Source organism: Dasypus novemcinctus, chromosome 3 (genome assembly GCF_030445035.2).
Source record: "Dasypus novemcinctus isolate mDasNov1 chromosome 3, mDasNov1.1.hap2, whole genome shotgun sequence".
NCBI lineage: Eukaryota > Metazoa > Chordata > Mammalia > Cingulata > Dasypodidae > Dasypus > Dasypus novemcinctus.
The window spans coordinates 61,406,869-61,426,479 of record NC_080675.1 but is presented as its reverse complement, the minus strand read 5'-3'; the positions used below and the strand labels follow the sequence as shown (position 1 = coordinate 61,426,479).

Below are 19,611 nucleotides of genomic sequence, written 5' to 3'. Positions count from 1 at the left end.
TTTTTATTGAAGTCACTGTCTTCAAACATTTTATTAAGAACATTTTCAAGCTTACAGCTAAGTTCAAAGGATTTTTCAGTGAACACTTGGTTACTCCCACTTAGATTCTACCATTAACATTAACATTCTTGCTCTGTCACATACGGCTCCATCTATTCATCCCTCTCTCCATCCATCAAGCCATCTTATTTTTGATGCATGTCAAAGTAAATTGTAGGCATCAGTATATTTCCTCCTACATACTTCAAAAATATATTTCATTATTATCTTATAGATTTTTCTTTAAGATAAAATTTACATGTGATGAAATATATAAATCTTAAGTGTACATTCACTGATACTTGAAAAATGCATATATGTGTGTAGTTCTAACAACTATCAAGATATAGAACATTACCATTACCCCAGAAAGTTCCCTCTTATCCTTTCTCAGTCAGTCCCCACCCTTATCCCACCCTCAGAGGCAAATGACAATGTTATAACATTTGAGACAAAGGTGTGATACAGAAATGAGACTTTGAGGGATCTAGGATGAACCAAAAACAGAAGGATATATAAGAAATTAGAGTTGGGAAACAAAGACTGAGAATGGAGAGCATAGCAGTATTTTTCTCCTCTTTTATTCAAAATGATTCTAATTAAATATAGTTGTTGAGGCAGAAAAGACACACTACACAAAGAAACTTTATATTATTTATTTATGCCATAACTACCTATCTTGGATTGATCCTTTATGTTTGAGGTAGTTTTGAACAATTTCACTAACATCGTCTATCTTTAACTTCAGTTCAGACAAGTTCTGTTCAGACAACAGAACTAACAAAATAATTCCAGCTTTGAAAGCAAACAAAACTCTTACCACCTCGTATATCTAGCATGCAAACATTGTATGCTACTTAACACCGGTGGAAAAAGTGAATGAGTAAAAATCAATGTGCTTTCTACTTTTTGAGATTATACAGTTTTAGTCATATTCATAGTTTTAAGTGTTATGTAAATGTTAGAATAAAATACTTAGTAACACTTGTCATGTTGCTTCTGGTAAATAGCATTTGCTAAGATTAAAGTGTACCAGATTTGTCTCGTTTTTCTTTTTCTTTTTCAGCACCTAGTACAGCATTCAAAAAGGAGGAAAGGCTATGAACATTTGTTTTGCTGTTCCTTGCATAATAGCATGTATCATTCATTGACTTTATTTAGACCAAATTATGCTTTCATTTCTGCATATATAATTATAATTCATACTAGAATGGCAAAATTGGATTTAATATGTGACAATCTATATTCTTTATAGCAGGAAAACTGTTATTAAACTTTTTGATACCTAGCAAAGTCCCCGGTACATAGTAATCAGTGAATAATTTTTGAATAAATGAATGATTGCATGCCTGAATGAATGAAACGAGCTAAATTTTGTGCTAGTTAACACAGGTAAATGGTTTTTTTTTCCCCAGGTGTTTTCGTATTATATTAGCTACAGTATAGACCCTAGAGCTGCCTCATTCCCTCCCTTTCCCTCCCTGCTACCACAAGGTCAGGTGTTCACAGGAGCCCCTGTCTTTGCTGCCTGGGCACACTGGAACTCCTGCTGCAGCTAAACAAGCATCTCCCTCTGTCGCTATGACTGCCGTTAGAGGTCCTAGAGCTGGGATTTGTATCATTTAATTTCTCCTGTAATATACTTCAGCCTCTTCCCCATGTGGCGTGGGCCTCCCTCAGCTCCAATTAGACCAACATAGGACCCAGGAGCTTAAAGACCACGTTGGATCCAGCAGGGCCGATCCTCTTTCATGACATTATTTTCTATTAGCTGTGCCTCTAGCTTCTGCCACCCTGACATGGACTTACTAAAGTCCTTCTGTAGCTGTTGATATTTCTCCACTTCTCCCTGTAGTTTCTTCTAGATCAGCTCAGCCATGGCAGGGTTGAAGGCGTTTGCCAAAATAACTATTTGTGGATATTTTCCTTGTCTTTCAAAATCATTTCTCAGGCTTATTGTTTTTTATAAAGGTCTCAAGTAGGTCATTAACCTGAGTTGATGTTACAATAATATATCATTATGCTAATTCCTGATCATCACCTGTTTTAGTTTCCTAGACTGCTTAAAGCAAATACCATGAAAAGGGTTGGGTATAAACAAAGGAAATTTATTAGCTTACAGTTTTGAAACTGAGAAAATGTCCAAATCAGGGCAACATCAAGGCAATGTTCACTTCCTGAAGACCTGCTGCTGACAACCCTTGGCTCCTCTGACACATGGCACGGCAAATGGTGGCATCTACTGGGTCTCTCCCTTCTCTCCCTTCTCATCCTGGTTTCATAGCTTTTTTAAAAAAAAATTTATTATTTTTATTTATTTCTCCACCCCCCCCATGCCCCCCATTCCCCCCATTGTCTGCTCTCTGTGTCCATTTGCTGTGTGTTCTTCTGTGTCTGCTTGTATTCTCATTAGGCGGCTCCAGGAACTGATCCTGGGACCCTCCAGAGTGGGAGAGAGGTAATTACTCTCTTATGCTACCACAACTCCCTGTTCTATCATATCTTCTTATTTTCTCTCCTCTGTGTCTCTTATTGTATCATCTGGCTGCACCAACTCTCCACAACAGCTGGCACTCCTGTGCAGGGCAGCCTTCCTGCACTGGGTGGCATTCCCACGTGAGCCAGCACTCTGCATGGGCCAGTTCACCATGTGGGCCAGCGTGCCTTCACCAGGAGGCCCTAGGCATTGAACCTGGACCTCCTATGTGGTAGATGGGAGCCCAATTAGTTTAGCTACATCCATTTCCTGCTTTTAGCTTCTTGTTTCTATGACTTTCTCTTCGTCTGAATTTCATTCTCTTATTAAGGACTTTAGTAAGAGAATTAAGACCCATCCGGAATGAGGTGGGTCACAGCTTAACTGGAGTAGCCTCATCAAAAGGTCCTACTTACAGTGAGTTTACCCCCACAGGAATGGATTAGATTTAAGAACATGTTTTACTAGGGTATATATAGCTTCAAACTATCACATTACCAGTTATTCATTGTAGTACATGCTCTGTGATTTTTTTCCAGGCAATATTTGTTAGACTAATTTCAATTATTACATCAGTTAGTATTACTGCTACACTGTACTAGGCACTATGGCAGAAACTTAAGAAGACATAGATTCTGCAGTTAGATATCTAATGGTTTGGCTGAGGAGACAGACTTAAGATGCATGAAATATTTAGAGCATCATTAAATGCTAATCCTTATGTTTCTGAATGTCAGTAACATTAGAAGTTTGGGGAACGGCATACCTGTATAGGTAGGAATTATCAGAAAAAGCTTCAGAGAGTTATTGGGGCTCAGGATGAACCTTGAATATGTACAAGATCTGGATCAGAAAAGGGAAAAAGAAGGGGCATTCTAGGTTAAGAGGAACAGGAGAAAAGTTGTGCCAGTTGGAATGAGTATGATATATTCAATAAACATAGGTTCAACCTTCTTCCCTAGAGTGGAAATTATGCATTGGAGATCAAAAGGAAATAAAATTGAGTAGATGGGAACAGATAATGGAGCCATTTCATGAAAGAACCCAAACTGATCTCTTTATAAGAGCCTAAAATGCTCTCAAACAGGACAAATATAACTAAATAAAATTTTCTTTTATACTAGTCCTCTTAAAGTTTCCATATTAATATAGAGTTCTTACTAATTTGAGAAGTATGCACCCAAATTTCTCTGAATTAGTAAAGTTGTTTACTTTTTAGTTTGTATGAGGTTTTAGATTTGAAGATTATTTAATGAGGTCTTCCAAATACTAATAACATATTATCTCTACAAAATATCAAAGTAAGTATAACCACTATTAAACAAGGTCACCAATGACCTAATTACTAAATCTTAAGTGATACTCTCCAGTCCTTCTCTTACTTGATCTTTCTCCAGTCTTCATACAACTGACAGTTCCTTCTCTTCTCTCTTCTTTGGCTTCCCAAAGTCTACTCGTATCAGTACCCCACCTCACTGCCTGGCTCTGATTCAATCCCTCAATCCTATTTTTGACCATAATAATAGTCCCACTTTTGTTCTGGCTTTCACCTTCCTTCCCTACAATAGCCCTTCACTGCTTGTAGAATCTTACTACTCATAGCTATGATGATATTCCTTCTCTTCATCTACATAACTCCCCATTGCCTGAAGGAGAAAATCTGGCTTCCTTAGGCACCTTACTAGAATTTTCATCTAGCTATCTGCCCAGCCTCTTGTACTGTTGTTACTTATGCCCCTATACCCCCATTTTGAGGCTTAAGCATGACCAAATCATTTGCATATCAATTGACATATACTCTCTCATATCTTTGTTTCTTTCTTTCTGGAAGGCCCTCCCTGTTTGCTTACCTGGAAAATTCATAAACATCCTTCAGATCTTAGCTCAAATACCACCTTGCCCATGAAGTCTTGCCTGGCCAAGAATTAGGTATTTCTTTTCCTGTTTCCATTTATGCCTTACATACACTCCCATTTGTCATGGCATCATAATGATTTGTTAGTATATCTATCTCCCTGTTAGGCTACGAACTTTTTCTGGTCTGGAATGACATCTTTTCATCTTTACATACTCAGGACCTAGTACAAAATGTGGCAGATGGTTGCTCCTCTGTAATTATTTTTGGATGATTATGTAAGGTATGCAAAAGATGTACATATGTTTTTTCCTTCTGACTAGAGTGGGAGAGTTCTACATCATAGACTTTATTAATTTATAGGAATCAGCTGATTGGGTTGGAGATTGCAATGAACCTTTGACCGGTTTTTCATGGAGAGGTGGGTCTGAACGAGAGACCACAGGCATCCAGATATGGAGTGAAGTTTTCCTTATCAATAAACCTGATGGTAAAAAGGTATGTTGTTAACTTCTTAAATAAAATTGAGTTTCACTTGTAACAATTACCATTTTTCAAGATCCTTTCAAATGTTTTTATAAAAATTACTTTTCACACTTTGACATAAAGGTTAAAGAAGGTGGGTTAGCCTTCTGTTGCAACCCCCCCTCTTTCCCTTTCTAGTGATCAGGCTAGGTGAAATCATAAGGCCAAAAGCGCAGCAGATCTTCACATTAACATCTTTACTTTCTTTCAATCTCTATATTAAGTTTCTGTTACGTTGTATTGCCAATGAAAATTAATCATTACAGTAGTAAACACCTAGTTAATAATTTGACTTTCTGTGGCACTTGTGGCATATGTGAGAAAATACATACTAAGTATTTTTGTAATGGTTCTTGTGGTGTTAGCATTGTAGTAACTCTACTGCCTCACATTATCATGTTGTATAAAATATCAGCAATGTACTCTACTTGTCTGTAGGTTGCAGTGTTATTGATGGATACTCAGGGAACCTTTGACAGTCAGTCAACTTTGAGAGATTCGGCCACAGTATTTGCCCTTAGCACAATGATCAGCTCAATTCAGGTATGGAATAAAATAAATCAGTTTTTGTGGATGTTTCTTAAATTGAAATTATGAATATGTGTGTTTCTGTGAACATGTGGTAGTGGAACAAACAACAATGGTAAATCACATATATTATTTGGCTCAATTAGCATACCAGTTCTTGTGATTTCTATAAGAGTAGTATCGTTTTTGTTACTGTAGTCTAATTATTGATCAGTTTTCAAATTGCCCTCAGTAGTCAGATATGGTAAAATTATCTTTTCAGTATTTTTTTTTCTGTTTAAAGTCTACAATAAACTCAGTAATATTAAAACTTACATCAGATACATTGGCACCACCTATTTTAAGTTATATTTGATGAAACACGATTTATAAATGCAAAATGTTGTTTGACATAGCCAGAGGAAATGTTTCTAAATATAAAAACATTTCTGTGTGTTCACAGCTTTTAAAAATACCTTAATAAACCTTTAGGAAAGAAAATTATTTTCTATGATTTTTAAAAATCTCCCTTTCCTATCCTTTTTTCTTTCTTTTTCAAGTATTGTTTTTTCTTTATTTTTGTTTTCATAATGTTTTTGAGGTTATTGTAGACTCTCTAAATTGTCCTGAAAATCCTTGGGATTTTACCATAACCATAGAACACACATAGTATAAAAGATTTTAAGATGGTTTTTAGATATTTTTTAATCACTGGAGAGAGCAAGAACAGAGAGTAGCCGAGAAATAGAAAAAATCAATAGAAAAAGGTAAGGTAGCTTAAAAAGGCAGCAAAGGCACAGGATTCTGGATGTAAAACAAGGTTTAAGTAAGGAGATAGGGATAAAGTGAGTAGAGAGAATAGGACTAGTGAACTAAAAATGAAGCCATCATAAGTTGCAGAGTCTATGTGGTTAGAACAACCCTGGGAGGGTGGACAGATGAAGGAAGGAAAGGTTGAATATTTTTTTCCTAAAGGGCTTTAAAGTAAAAGTCATCATGATAACCTATGATTCACTAACCTTTAAAAAATATTCTTCTTAAATAAAGGTGCCTTTAAAATACTAACAGTATCTAATTTCTTCATAACCAATGGGATAAGCAGTTTGTACAAGCCTATTAAAACCAGATTGACTTTGCCTTTTTAATATTTATTATTTTTACTTGATCTGATGGCATAGAATATTTTCAGTGAAAAATCTGTCTTTAGTATTGACTATTTTTTATTGTTATTTGAGAAATAATCTGTTATTTAAATAAGTACACAAAGTATACTGTTTGTATATGTTTGGTATATATATCAATAAAGTGTCCAGTGGATACAGAGTATGTGTAAATAAAATTAATTTTTAAACAAGGTAAAAAAATGTCCCCTTTATGCTGTGATCTGTTAATGAAGTAGTAATGCATATGTAAAAGGATATGAGCATAATATTCAGAACCAAATTTTTCTATGATAGAACTTTCTATAGACATAAATAAAATAATCAATTGTGAAAAAGTCAGCTTAATTTTTCAAAAGAAACTTTTCCATATGGATTGTTCAGATTTAGATTGCTATTATTTTGGTGTGCTTGGAAGAATGATTATTTTATTGATGCATTTTAAAATTCAGTTCATAAAATAATTTTAATATCCTATTTCAAGAGCAGGAGGCTGTTGTATTTCTGGACCAATTTTATGATTATTGTACATTGTTTATTGTCTCTCAAACTTCCTTTACTCCCCACTAAAGGTCTTATAAGTAACATTAAATAAGAATGTATGTAAGAGAGTTTGCTTGTGTGACAATTGATATTTAGAATAGACAATGACAAAATATGTGCTTGGAGTGATGTTGTTTTCTCATTTTGGCTTTATCTCAATAAAGGTATATAACTTATCTCAAAATGTCCAGGAGGATGATCTTCAGCATCTACAGGTAATAATATTTATACTCATTTTTGTATATCTGGTAATCTTTTGAATATGTATAGCAGAACTTGAGAATTTTGTTGGACTGCCTTCTGCTCTGGTAAAAAAAAAAAAATTCAAAAGGGTTGAGAACACAATCAAATGAAGGAAGTCCTATTTCCAGACTTTTTTTCAGGCTCTCTGTGGTTATATTCATTCTAATTCATTTTTCAAATTCCATAGTTTCTGTAAAGTTACTTTCTTTGTGTGCCCTATGTGTAAAAATAAATGGCACAGCAGAGTGGAGAAAGAAACTTCAGTTAAAAAATGACCCAAAACATGAAGCTGGGGAAGCAGATTTGGCTCAATTGATAGAGCATCTGTCTACAATATAGAAGGTCCAGGGTTCAAACCCAGGGCTTCCTAACCCATGTGGTGAGTTGGCCCACGCGCATTGCTGATGTGCACAAGGAGTGCCATGCAGGGGTGTCCCTCGCATAGGGAAGCCCCACGTGCAGAGTGCACCCTGCTAGGAGAGCCGACCAGCATGAAAAAAAAGTGCAGTCTGCCCAGGGGTGGCACTGCACACATGAAGAGCTGACACAGCAAGATGATGCAACAAAAAGAGACACAGATTCCCAGTGCCACTGACAAGAATGAAAGCAGACACAGAAGAACACACAGCAAATGGACACAGAGAGCAGACAACGGGGGTGGGGAAGGGGAGAGAAATAAATAGAATAAATAAATAAATAAATAAATCTTTAAAACAAACAAACTAACAAAAATATGAAGCTGAATTCAAGTCAGAGATTTAGTTATTGTTAGTATGATATAGCCATCACTTAATATGATAAATGCCAGATTTTTCCTGTAAACTACTTTTAAACTAAAAACTTCAAAGTGCTACCTGATGATAACTCATAGAATTTTACTTTAGATCTGAAAGAGACCTCAGTGACTGCCTAATTTATCATTTATATTTTATAGATAAAAAAATTGAGACTAAAGGAAATAAATGACTTATAAAACTCATAAGTTATTTAGTGGTAAAATGGGAAGAAAAACCCGAGTCATCTGACTGGACTCAGTGCTCCTTCCACATTTTCAGCACTATTTAAATCTCAAAGAAGTAAAAGATTGGATATTTTCTATAGGTAGTTCACATCCCTGTAATAATCTGCTCTTTTTCAATCCATGCTATTTTTGGTTATGCAGCAAAAATACAATTATTTCTCTGGTAGTGTCTATCTATATATTTTAAAGAAAATTTCACTTTCAATGTATTATTTTATCTTGACAATCTGAGGCACATAGCAAAATGTGCTAGTTTAACAGATAATAAAGGATGATGGAGTAGGGTAAGGGTTGAATAGTAATATATGACATTGTAAATGTTAGTTGGGTTCACATCTAACATTGCTCCTAAATACATTTCTAATATACCATATTGGCCATTTATGAAAAATAGGCAATAAACTGAATAATTATTAAATGTTTCTCATTAGAAAATTTCTTGTTCAGGCATGTACAGCAGCCCAGAAAACTATTTTCTGAGTTAATGACATGGCACCATTTCAATACCAATTTAGTGGTTTCTTTAAAAAGGACTGATTTTGGACTTACTAGTGAGTTAGTCATCTTTTTTTGAGGTCATATAAAAAAATCTTCCTGTAAATGACAACACTTCAATCTTCCTTAGAAGAGATTGTGAGTTCAAATTATGTTAGAAAATGGTTCTAATGAAAGTGTCTTATCCCTTGATCTGCTGCCTTTTAAACATGATGTTTCAGACTTTTATTTAATCATTCTAATCAGATGCCAAGTATAGTTTTGTTTAGTTTTATTTTGTTTTTTAAGGAGGCACTAGGAACTGAACCCAGGACCTTTCCAATGTGGGAGGCAGGCACTCAACCCTTGAGCCATATACACTCCCCCTAGTTTTACCATTTGCTGTCTAGACTCCCATAAGTCCCATTTGAGGAGGTGTGGTGATGTGGGAGCTATTCTAAAGGGACAGGGATGTGAATCCTCTGTGTCAGCATTCTTCCCCAACTCTGAGAAGGCACTGTGGCTTGTTAGTCTTGTGTCTGAAGTGGCATTTCCTGCATACATACAGGGAAACCCACTCAGCCAGCCTACATGAAACTCAGCAGAAGCCTTGTTACAGTTTCCCCATCAGGTGAACGTTCTCCGGAACCTTACATTCCTGGTAATACCAAAATCTCAAATCATGGTGCCTCATGATCTCAATTGGGAGCAATAAGAAATAAGAAAAGGCCATGTATTAAATTCTCCACTTTTAAGTCAAATATCTATACCTAACCACCATGCCTTAAATCTTAGGTAACAAATCTTGTACATAGTTTATGGATCTCTGGGCTAATCTATGCAAGTTATATTTTGGAAGGTCATTTAACATATGTTTCCTTTTCACCCATCTCCCCCACAAATAATTGTCCCACATTTTAGACATAAAAGCTATTAGCTTTAAAATTGAAACTTTATTTTTAAAATGTACCCTATCTCCTTAAATATTTAATTTCTAATTACTGTACTCTGATTTATTTGTATAACTTATTTCCTTAAAATGATTAAATGTAATCTTAATAACATCGTACTATGTTTCAGTAAGAAAAAAATGGAAGAAATGCAAGAAGTAAAACTTTGCAGAGACTGAACTTTTCTTTTCTGTTTTGTATGTGTGCGTATGTGTGCACGCGCGCACGCGCGTGTGTGTGTGTGTATGATTTACCTTCTAGCTTTTCACTGAGTATGGCAGACTGGCAATGGAGGAAACATTCCTGAAGCCATTTCAGGTGAGTGGAGGTAAAATAATGGTGAATTCTTTTTAGATTTTCCTGAAGACTATAACCAGGTATACTAATTAGTTAAGAGGTTCGTATTTCTGTCTCTTTTTCCTTATTTAATGCTTTTTGATGCAAGGAGGATATAGAAATGGGGATATAAAAGCATGAATAATACATTCTAGTTCCTGAAAAAGCATAAGCTTTTATCCTCTGAACACAGCCCTAGATATTTCACAGAAGCCAGAAGAAAACTGATGAATTTGTCAAACATAAAAGCTAAAAACAAAGACTCCTGGGGCAATGGAAACTTGTTGCCAGTCATAGCAAAAGCAGGCCAAGCATGAGAGACAGGGCAGGGGAGTTTTTGGGAGGTGCCCATTTCTTACACATTAATCTGAGTGGACCATTGCCATTGGTATCAGAAGAACAGCAATCAGCTAACCCCCACTGGCAACAGAAGAACAACATCAGGATAATATATGAACTTGAATTGGGTATCATAAGTAAACTGTCTGGCCCTTATTGTTCTCTTCTACCCCTCCTTATCTTTATACAGCAAGGGTGAGGAGATTATAACTAAGTGAAACAGACCTTGAAAACAGTACCTGAAAGAGAACCAGATTTAAACACCAAATATTGGCCACCTGAGGCACAACTTCTTCAACCTAAGCTTACCACAGGGACCCAAGCTAAGCCCTAGAACTTGGCCCTTCCCCCCATGTACATATCACCAGCAAAGACAGCTCATTCCCCTTAGGGGAATGTGAATACGCAAGGAATCTGAGCAATTGATAAAAGGCAAAGTAGAATTAGTGGATCTGTCTTAGTTTCACAGGCTTCTATGACAAGAACCATACAATGGGTTGGCTTGAATAACAGAATTTATTATCTCACAGTTTCGAGGCTAGAAGGCTTGCATACTCCTGGGGTTGGTAGCTTTCTGACTGGCCAGCAATCCTTGGGTTCCTTGGCTTTTTGTCACATGGTGATATCCTCTCCTTTCTCTTCTGGGTTCCACTGACTTCCTGCTTACAGTACCACCCCATTGACTCTCTCTCTATAAGGCCTTCAGTAATAGGATTAAGGTCCATCCTGATTGAATTGGCCATACCTTAGCTAAAAGTAACATATTCAAAAGGTCCTAATTATACTGGGTTCATACTCACAGGAATGGCATTAAGATTAAGAACATGTTTGTTTGTTTTTCTGGGGTACATAATTCAGCCTACCATAGAATCAGATGCCAAATAAATCAAAACGAACCATATCAGTTATCTATTACAGCATAACAAATTACTCCGAAGCACAAACATTTATTGTGTCACACAGTTTTTGAGGGTCAGGAATTTGGGAGTAGTTTAGCCTGAATGGTTTTGACTCAGGGTCTCTTATGAGATTGTACTCAATATATCATTCAAGCGGACATTCTCTAAAGACTTGTCTAGAGCTGGAGTATCTACTTTTAGGCTCACTCACATGGCTCTTTTTAGGAGGCTTCAATTCCTTGCTACATGGGCCTTTCCACTGGCTGCCCACAACAGGCTTTCCCAAAGCAAGGAATCCAACTGCAAGAGAGAGGAAGAGAGAAAATGCAGTTTTTTATAATCTAATCTCAGAATTGACATACTATCCCTTGTGCCACATTCTGTTGGTCATTCAGACTAACCATAGCATAAAATGGGAGAGGATTAATAAGGATGTGTCTGTCAGGAGTCAGGGATCTGAAAGGGCCATCACAGAGGTTGGCTACGATAGGAGCATATTAAATATTCTTAAAGAAATAAGGAATGAATACCTATGCTTCCAGTAATAGTAGATTAAATCATTTAGATTAAAGTTCTTCCTGACAACAATCATAAAACCTTGAAAGAAATTAAAACTTGTTTGAAAGTATAAGAGTATTAACAAGATAGTAAAAAAATTGTTGAGATCCAAGGGAGGATGAAGGCCTAGTTATGTGATCTCAGAGTTTAGGACTGCTTTTAGTCTAGGGGTATTTCATAACTCTGGAGTGAGCAGCTGAAAAGTTGAATGGCACTGTTGACAGTTTCCTGAAACTAGAGGGATAGAATTGGAGTTTAGGTCATATAAGTAGGGGATGGCCCTGGATAACCCTTCTTGCTTTGCAACCTGGGAGAAAGGATGAACAGGAAATACAAAGCCCTTATAGGAACTATAGCTTAGCTTTGAATCACATCAATTCTTAAAATTTTATTTAAATAATCAATGATTGTTTATGAATGATTCCAGGTGTCCAGAATTACCACTGCCCCCATGCTCCTAACCAAAGCCAGTATAAGTTTCCTTATCTTCCTTAGTGGAAGATAAAATAATCTTAGCACTTAAATGATTTCTATAACATTTTTGTGCCAGTTTCTAGCATAGTATAAAAAATAACCAGGTAAATGACTAAATGAATAAAAACCAGCAGAAAATACAGAAAAAAAAAAAAAGCAATAGACTCAAAAGAGATCCAGAAAATGTAATTATTAGAGTTTTAATTAGTTATTCTTACTATTTGCAAGGAGAAAAAAAGAAATGATTATGAATTTCAGCAGAAAACTGGTAACTATAAAAGTGAACCATATGGAAATTATAGAACTGAGAAATATAATACCTGAAATTAAGAACTCAATGGATGGGTTTAACAGCATTTTACACTCAGCTAAGGAAAGAAATTATGAACTAGAAGATAGGTCAGAAAAATATCCAGAACTAAAAATGGAGGGTCAAAAGACATAAAATATAGAGTGAGAAGGTCTACTATACAAGATAGTGAAGTCCCAATAGACAAGAATGGGTCAGAAGAAGAAATGAAGACTAAAGTGATGAGAACCTTTAAAATGAAAGCCACAGATTCGGGAACCTGATGAGCCCATGCAGGTAAAATAGAAAGAAATCCACTACTGGGAAAATTATAATAAGATATTGAAAACTTTAGACAAAGAGAAAAATCTTATAAGCAGCTAAAGAAAAAGGTAGATTATTTTGAAAGGAAGAATTAGACTGACATAAGCAGTCGATGCTAATCACATCTTTAAATTGTTAAAAGGAAATAACTGCCAATGTGGAATTTTATACCCAGTAAAAGTGTCCTTTAACTAAATTAAAAGAACATATAAGGCCAACAAAATCTAAGAGAATTTGTTACCAGCAGAACTGCACTAAAGGAAATAGTGGAAAGGATATTCTTTAGACCTAAGGAAAATTATTCTAGATGGAAGATTAGAGACTCAAGAAGGAAGAACAGCAATGAAAATGGTAAATGTGTTAATCTAAATGAACATCCACTGTATAAAACAATTATGATACTTTTTCTTGGATTTAATATGTTTATGTGTATATAGATTAAAATACACAAAACATCATAAAAGTCAAGAGGGGGTTTAAATGGAATTAAAGTGTATTTTCTGTGAAGAGGATAATTTTAATATTAAACGTCAATAAATCAAGAACATATATTATAATTTCTAAAGTAATATTAAAAGAATAGTAAAATGGTAAGTTATAATGTAAGAGAAAAGAAAAATAAAATAATATTAAAAACTTGCTTAAACACAAAAAAATGACAAGGAGAAAAAGGAACATAGCGTGTGGATGCACAAAAAGAAGATATTTAGTGTATGATAAACATAAATCCAAATATAACAGTAATTATTTTAAGTGTAAATTAATTAAATGCTTCTATAATATGATGATTTTTACTTGGGACAAAATTAAAATCTAAAATATGGAAAGATAAAAGTAAGAGGATTGAAAAATATATTATGTAAACACCAATGAAAAGAAAGCTAATGTAGCTATATTAATATGAAATGAAGTAAACTTTAAAGAAAAAGCATTACTAGAGATAAAAGGTCATTTCTTAATTCAATAAGAAATCATGAATAAAATTTGGTAAATGTATAAGCAAATCTAAACAAATGTTGTCTATGTATTAAATAATAATTTCTAATTTGTTTGGTTTAAAAAAGACCAAATACTGTATAAAAACAACATATAAGTTTACCACTCTCAGTTGGAGTGATAAAATTAACTAGACTTTTCAAATCAAATGTGGTTTATATAATTTGAAGAGTTACTACTTAGAACTAGAATATATAACATCCAGAGGAGTAGAGCAGGGGGAAATAAAATAAGAAAAAAACAAATAAGCAAATACCTCTATAAATGAAGACAAGAAAAAAGAAACAAAGGAAAAGAGGGACAAAAAGAAAGTACAAAGCAAGGTGGTAAATATAATCCCAAATATATTAAAAATTTCAATAAATATAGATTAAAATCACCAGGTAAAAGAGATTGTCAATTTGCATAAATATTAAAAATCCAGTTATGTGCTATTTATAAGAACATATTAAAATATAAGAATGTTTTATTTGAAAATAAAAGGATGGGAAAATATATATGAGGAACACACTAAGTGAAAGAAAACTAAAGTAGTTACAGTAATATGAAACATCAAGTCAAAATGAATTATTTAGAATAAAGAAGTTTTCTTTATTTTCCTTCAATGGGAAGATGTAACATTCTGACAAATAGCCTCAAAATATATAAAGGAAAAATTGATAGAGCCACAAGGAGAAATTGATAAATCCACTGAAACACAGATCTCTTAACTATTGATAAGTCAAGCAATCAGAAAATTGGTAAAGACAGAGAAGATACAACTCATAGAATTAACAAGCTTGCTTTATTGGACATGTATAGAAAACTGTCCTTAGAAATAGAGAACGTATGTTACTCTTAAGTACAGTAGAAACATTTACAAAAATTTCCCAAAGACAGTGTCACAAAGCAGGTTTCCACAGATTTCAAAGGATTGAACTCATACTGGCCTCATTCTATGATTACAGAACCATGGTTAGATATTAATAAGAAAAGGCTAACTTAAAACATATTTTAGAAATTTAAATACATACCTCAAAATAATTCATGGGTCAAAGTCTAAATCACAATAGAAATTTGAAAATGCCAAGATCTGAATGTTTTTATAAATACTGCGTAATCATAAAAGTTAAAACAGCAATGTGAAACCACTTTGCACTCATTAGGTAAGCAAGAAGTAGAAAGTTGGGTAATACTAAATGATAGCTAGGATTAGGTAAATGGGGACACTTACGTCCTGTTGGTGAAAGTACAGACTGGAGCAGACATTCTATGGAGCAGGGAAAATGTAAAAAGATAACTATTGTAGAATTGATATAGCGGTAGTAGTTAAGTTTTAGGTAATTTCGATATCCAACTCTAGGCATAGCATCCAAGCAATGAACTGAAATTATATGCAATGGCATGAATAGAGTGTTAAAATTTATGCTGAATTAAGTAGAGAAAAAAGTATGAGATCTATAACATACTATTTATGATTTTTAAAATACTGTACATACATAAAATAATATATATTAGAGTGGACATGGATGAGAGCAGACAGTGGAGAATAGGGAGTGGGAATGTGGGAAAAATATGATAAAGTAAAGAAGGGATGGTCCTTTCATGGCTAGAGGATGGTATGCTATGAATGAAGGAATATGAATCTCTCCCCCGAGGTCTGGGGAAGAAGTTGAGGGAAGGAGGTGAGGAAGAATAAATCCGGTCCTGGCTTACCAGTCCCGGCTGTATAGTTTATACTTTCTACAAGATGTGGTTTTCTTTTGTTTTTTCAATCATTAGTTAGGTTGATATGTGAAGTGTTGTGTGGTAATTAGGCTATTGCTTTGATTTTTATCTTTTCTGATTTTGTTACCCTCAGGACCCAAGGGCAAAACTGGGGAACGCCAATGTAAATTCTGAAAAGGAACTTTAGGTCTTACCAGCAGGTGTCACTGTTCCTTATACTTTACCAGACATATTAAAGCCAAGAGACCAACCACTGCTCAAAAATAAATTTAGTTACTGCCTTTGGTGTAAAAATACAAATTAGCTGAAAACAAACAATAGGAAAAAACTTTACGTCACAGGAGTTCTTTATCTTTTTTGTTCCATGGACCCCTTCGCCAGTCAGGTGAAAACCACAGACCCCTTACTAAGTCCACCCCTTACTAAGTCCACGCGATACTGTGTATTATTTAATAAATATATCACCCTCACCAACACGTCCTCACAAGGATAATGTTTTTTTTAATTTTCAATTCAAGCTCACAGACCCCAGGTTAAGAACCCCTTCTTTAGAAGATTATCACTTGTTGGTAAAATGTTGGCATTATGAAATGTCAGTGAAAAGGAAAAGTTTTGACTGAGACTTTTTAAAAAAACTTAGAGCAGTTGCAGGTTTATAGAAAAATCATGCAGAGTACAGAGTTCCCATATAACCCCCCTCACACACGCAGTTTTCCCTATTAACATTGTGCATTAGTGTTGTACCTTTGTTATAATCAGTGAGCCAATATTATTAGTAAATTATTAACTATAGTCCACAGTTTACATTAGGATTCACTCTGTGTTGTTCTATGGGTTTTAATTTTTTTCTGTTAACATATATAAAGCATAAAATTTCCCATTTTAACTATTTTCAAGTATACAAGTAAGTGATGTCACTCATACAGCAACTCTTAAACAAGTTTAGACTTGTAAATCTAAGTATCTGAAATTGAAATGAGGAACTCATTAAGTAGCAAAGTGGCACCCAAAGCCATTTAATATTTGAAATTATAGCAACCAAATTCAAAACAAAAAATTAAAAACATAAAATGCAAATATACTCAAATCTCAGAACTTTTAAGATATCAGCAAAATAACTCATTTAAATTAGAAATAGCATAGAAAAAAATTTGAACGTAAACTAGCTTTTAAATGAAAGTTTAAGTCAGAAGTTGAAGGTCACTGACCTCTGCTGCCCTCTACTTTTATCTGAGAAGATAACAACTTTATTCACTGGATAAAATTGTGGGGAGATTTGGACAATACCTGAGATAGTAAGGTGAAGGGTAATAAAATTTAAAATAATGATTTTGTACTAAAACTAAATGTACTAAAACTAAAAAGTCAACAAATTTCAAACAGAAGAATTATTAACTGAACCAGAGCAAAATTATAAATAATAAACAAGATTTATCCCTGGCAGCAAAAGTGAGAGCAATTAGCTAAGGAAATGAATAACTGAATTAATAGATTAATTTCTTTTTTTTTAAAGAGTTATTTATTTTTATTTCTCTCCCCCCCCCCCTCATTCCCCCCATTGTCTGCTCTCTGTGTCCATTCGCTGTGTGTTCTTCCGTGTCTGCTTGTATTCTCATTAGGCAGTTCCACGAACCCATCATGGGACTTTCTGGAGTGGAAGAGAGACCATTACTCTCTTGAGCCACCTCGACTCCCTGTTCAGCTATGTCTTATTTTTCTCCTCTGTGTCTTATCTTGTTTCATCATCTTGCTGTGCCAGCTCTTCGCATCAGCCAGCACTCCTGCGTGGGGCAGCTTTCCTGTGCGGGCAGCATTCCCACACAGGGTGGCACTCCTGTGCCGGGTGGCATTCCTGCGTGGGCTGGCACTCTGCGTGGTCCAGCTCACTGTGTGGGCCAGCTTGCCCTCACCAGGAGGCCCTGGACATTGAACCCTGGACATCATATATGGTAGACGGGAGCCCAACTTGTTAAGCCACATCCATTTCCCTAATCTGATTCTTAAATCAAATGCCAATTTATATCAAGCTCTAATTAAGCCAACAAAAAGATGGAGATATATTTAAAAACGAAGTTTTTAAAAAGGAACTCAAAGTTAATTTTTTAAATTCTTTTTTTGAGGTACTAGGGGAAGGGATATGAACCCAGGATCTCTTGTATGGAAAGCCAGCACTCAACCACTGAGTCACATTTGTTCCCCTGATTGGTTGGTTCATTTTTTTACTTTTGTTTTTAGGAAGCACCAGAGATGAAATCCAGGAGCCCCCATGTGGGAAGCAGGCACACAATCGCTTGAGCCACATCTACTCCCCAAGTGAATTTAATTTAAAAGCATTATTGAAGTGTAAAGTTTAGCCAGTGGATTGCAGGTAAACATTTACAGCTGACCGGGGAAGGAAGAGCAGGAGGACCTCATCTGTAGAATTTGCTGATTTCTGTGTTGTAAATACTTCCACCATGGCCAATTTCAAACTACCAGCAAGATGTCAACTCACTTGCAAAATTCCTCAAATTTTAATGAGTCTTTTTGCAAGCCTGTACATGCCGGCTTTAAACTACACTTATGGAAGTATAATTTATAAGACATAATACAGTATTTTCCAAGTGACATTACTTATTTTCTCACTTGCTGTGCTCACAGTGAGCTCTTAAATCTTAAGTATAATAATCCAGCAGGAGCTACCTCATCAATATATCTATTCTATAAATAATAGCTAGTTTCTTTAACTTGGCTTTTTAAAAAATCTTAGGATTTCAAAAGGTTTACCAGAGACTATCTCCATACTTTTCCATTAACTTAAACATGATTGTACTTAATATCTACATGTACTTATTTTATACAAGGACTTTGGATAATAATTTCCAGTTTGCTCTAAGAACCTAGTGAAAATATCTTGCCAGGTGATTTGTCTCTATTTTGGACTGCAAAGCATTATATGTCCTTAGTCATTTGTATAATCATCCCACACTGCTTGGGATGATTACATCCTTGCGGATGTATTTTTTACTAACTGTGGAAATTTTTCAGAGTTTTCAAACATTATTCAAGGTTCACTTTAAATATAGATTGTTTTTCAGTGCCAAGCAAAGCTGTCTTCCCCTAATACTCTTCTAAATGGTCTGCCATCAGTTACTTGTTATTACCCCAGGAATGGCTCATTTTCCATTTATGCGGCTATGCGTCTTTCTCTATGTGTGCTTGTAACTCATCTTCATGCACTTCTGCTGGGATATGGTGGTGGAAAGGGTTTTCAGTTGTTCTGTTGTGTAGGGAAAGCATTAACTTTATTGCATCTGAGCTAATAACAGAATTTACTATCATTCATGCCTCTATCTATATAGGCTACAAAGAAATGGAAACATATCTCAGTTTACTAACGTATTATACTTTCAAGATTCACTTGAGTTAATTTTTAGAACTCAGTATATTTCCAAATGACATTTTTATATGGTGTCATACTATGTTCTAGGCCTGTCAACAAAAGCCTATTTAATCTATAGAAAACTTAAATACTAGTCACAATAGTCCTACACCTAGGTACGCCATTTCTAGAGTCCTGAATATGTCCAGATAGTCCTGACCTCTTTGAGGCATTGGAGTCTTAAAATGGATGGGAAGCGCTAACAGTATTTAGGTCAGGGGCTCTTAACTTTTCTTGTTCCATGGACACCTTTGCCAGTCAGGTGAAACCATGAACCCCTTACTAAGTCCACACTATACTGTGTAGTATTTAACAAATATATCACACCTGCACCAACATGTCCCCACAAGAATAATGATTTTTTAAATTTAAATTCAAACCTTGTATTAAGAACCCCTGACTTAGGCTGTGTGGCCAACAGAGTAGAGAAGGGGGTTTGTGATATTTGCAGCCTTGGTAATATAGAGTAAGGTTT

General features: G+C 35.1%; 1 protein-coding gene across 3 annotated transcripts in view; it reads left to right on the top strand.

The window, feature by feature from the left end:
• ATL1 (atlastin GTPase 1) overlaps nucleotides 1-19,611 on the top strand; it is a 139,863-nt gene that overhangs the window by 71,324 nt on the left and 48,928 nt on the right. For all 3 annotated transcript variants that reach the window (XM_058293446.1, XM_004454111.3, XM_004454110.3), the window contains 4 exons: nucleotides 4,734-4,868; nucleotides 5,334-5,438; nucleotides 7,270-7,320; nucleotides 10,055-10,111. In XM_058293446.1, coding sequence (XP_058149429.1) covers nucleotides 4,734-4,868; nucleotides 5,334-5,438; nucleotides 7,270-7,320; nucleotides 10,055-10,111 — 348 coding nt within the window. The remainder of the gene's footprint in view (nucleotides 1-4,733; nucleotides 4,869-5,333; nucleotides 5,439-7,269; nucleotides 7,321-10,054; nucleotides 10,112-19,611) is intronic.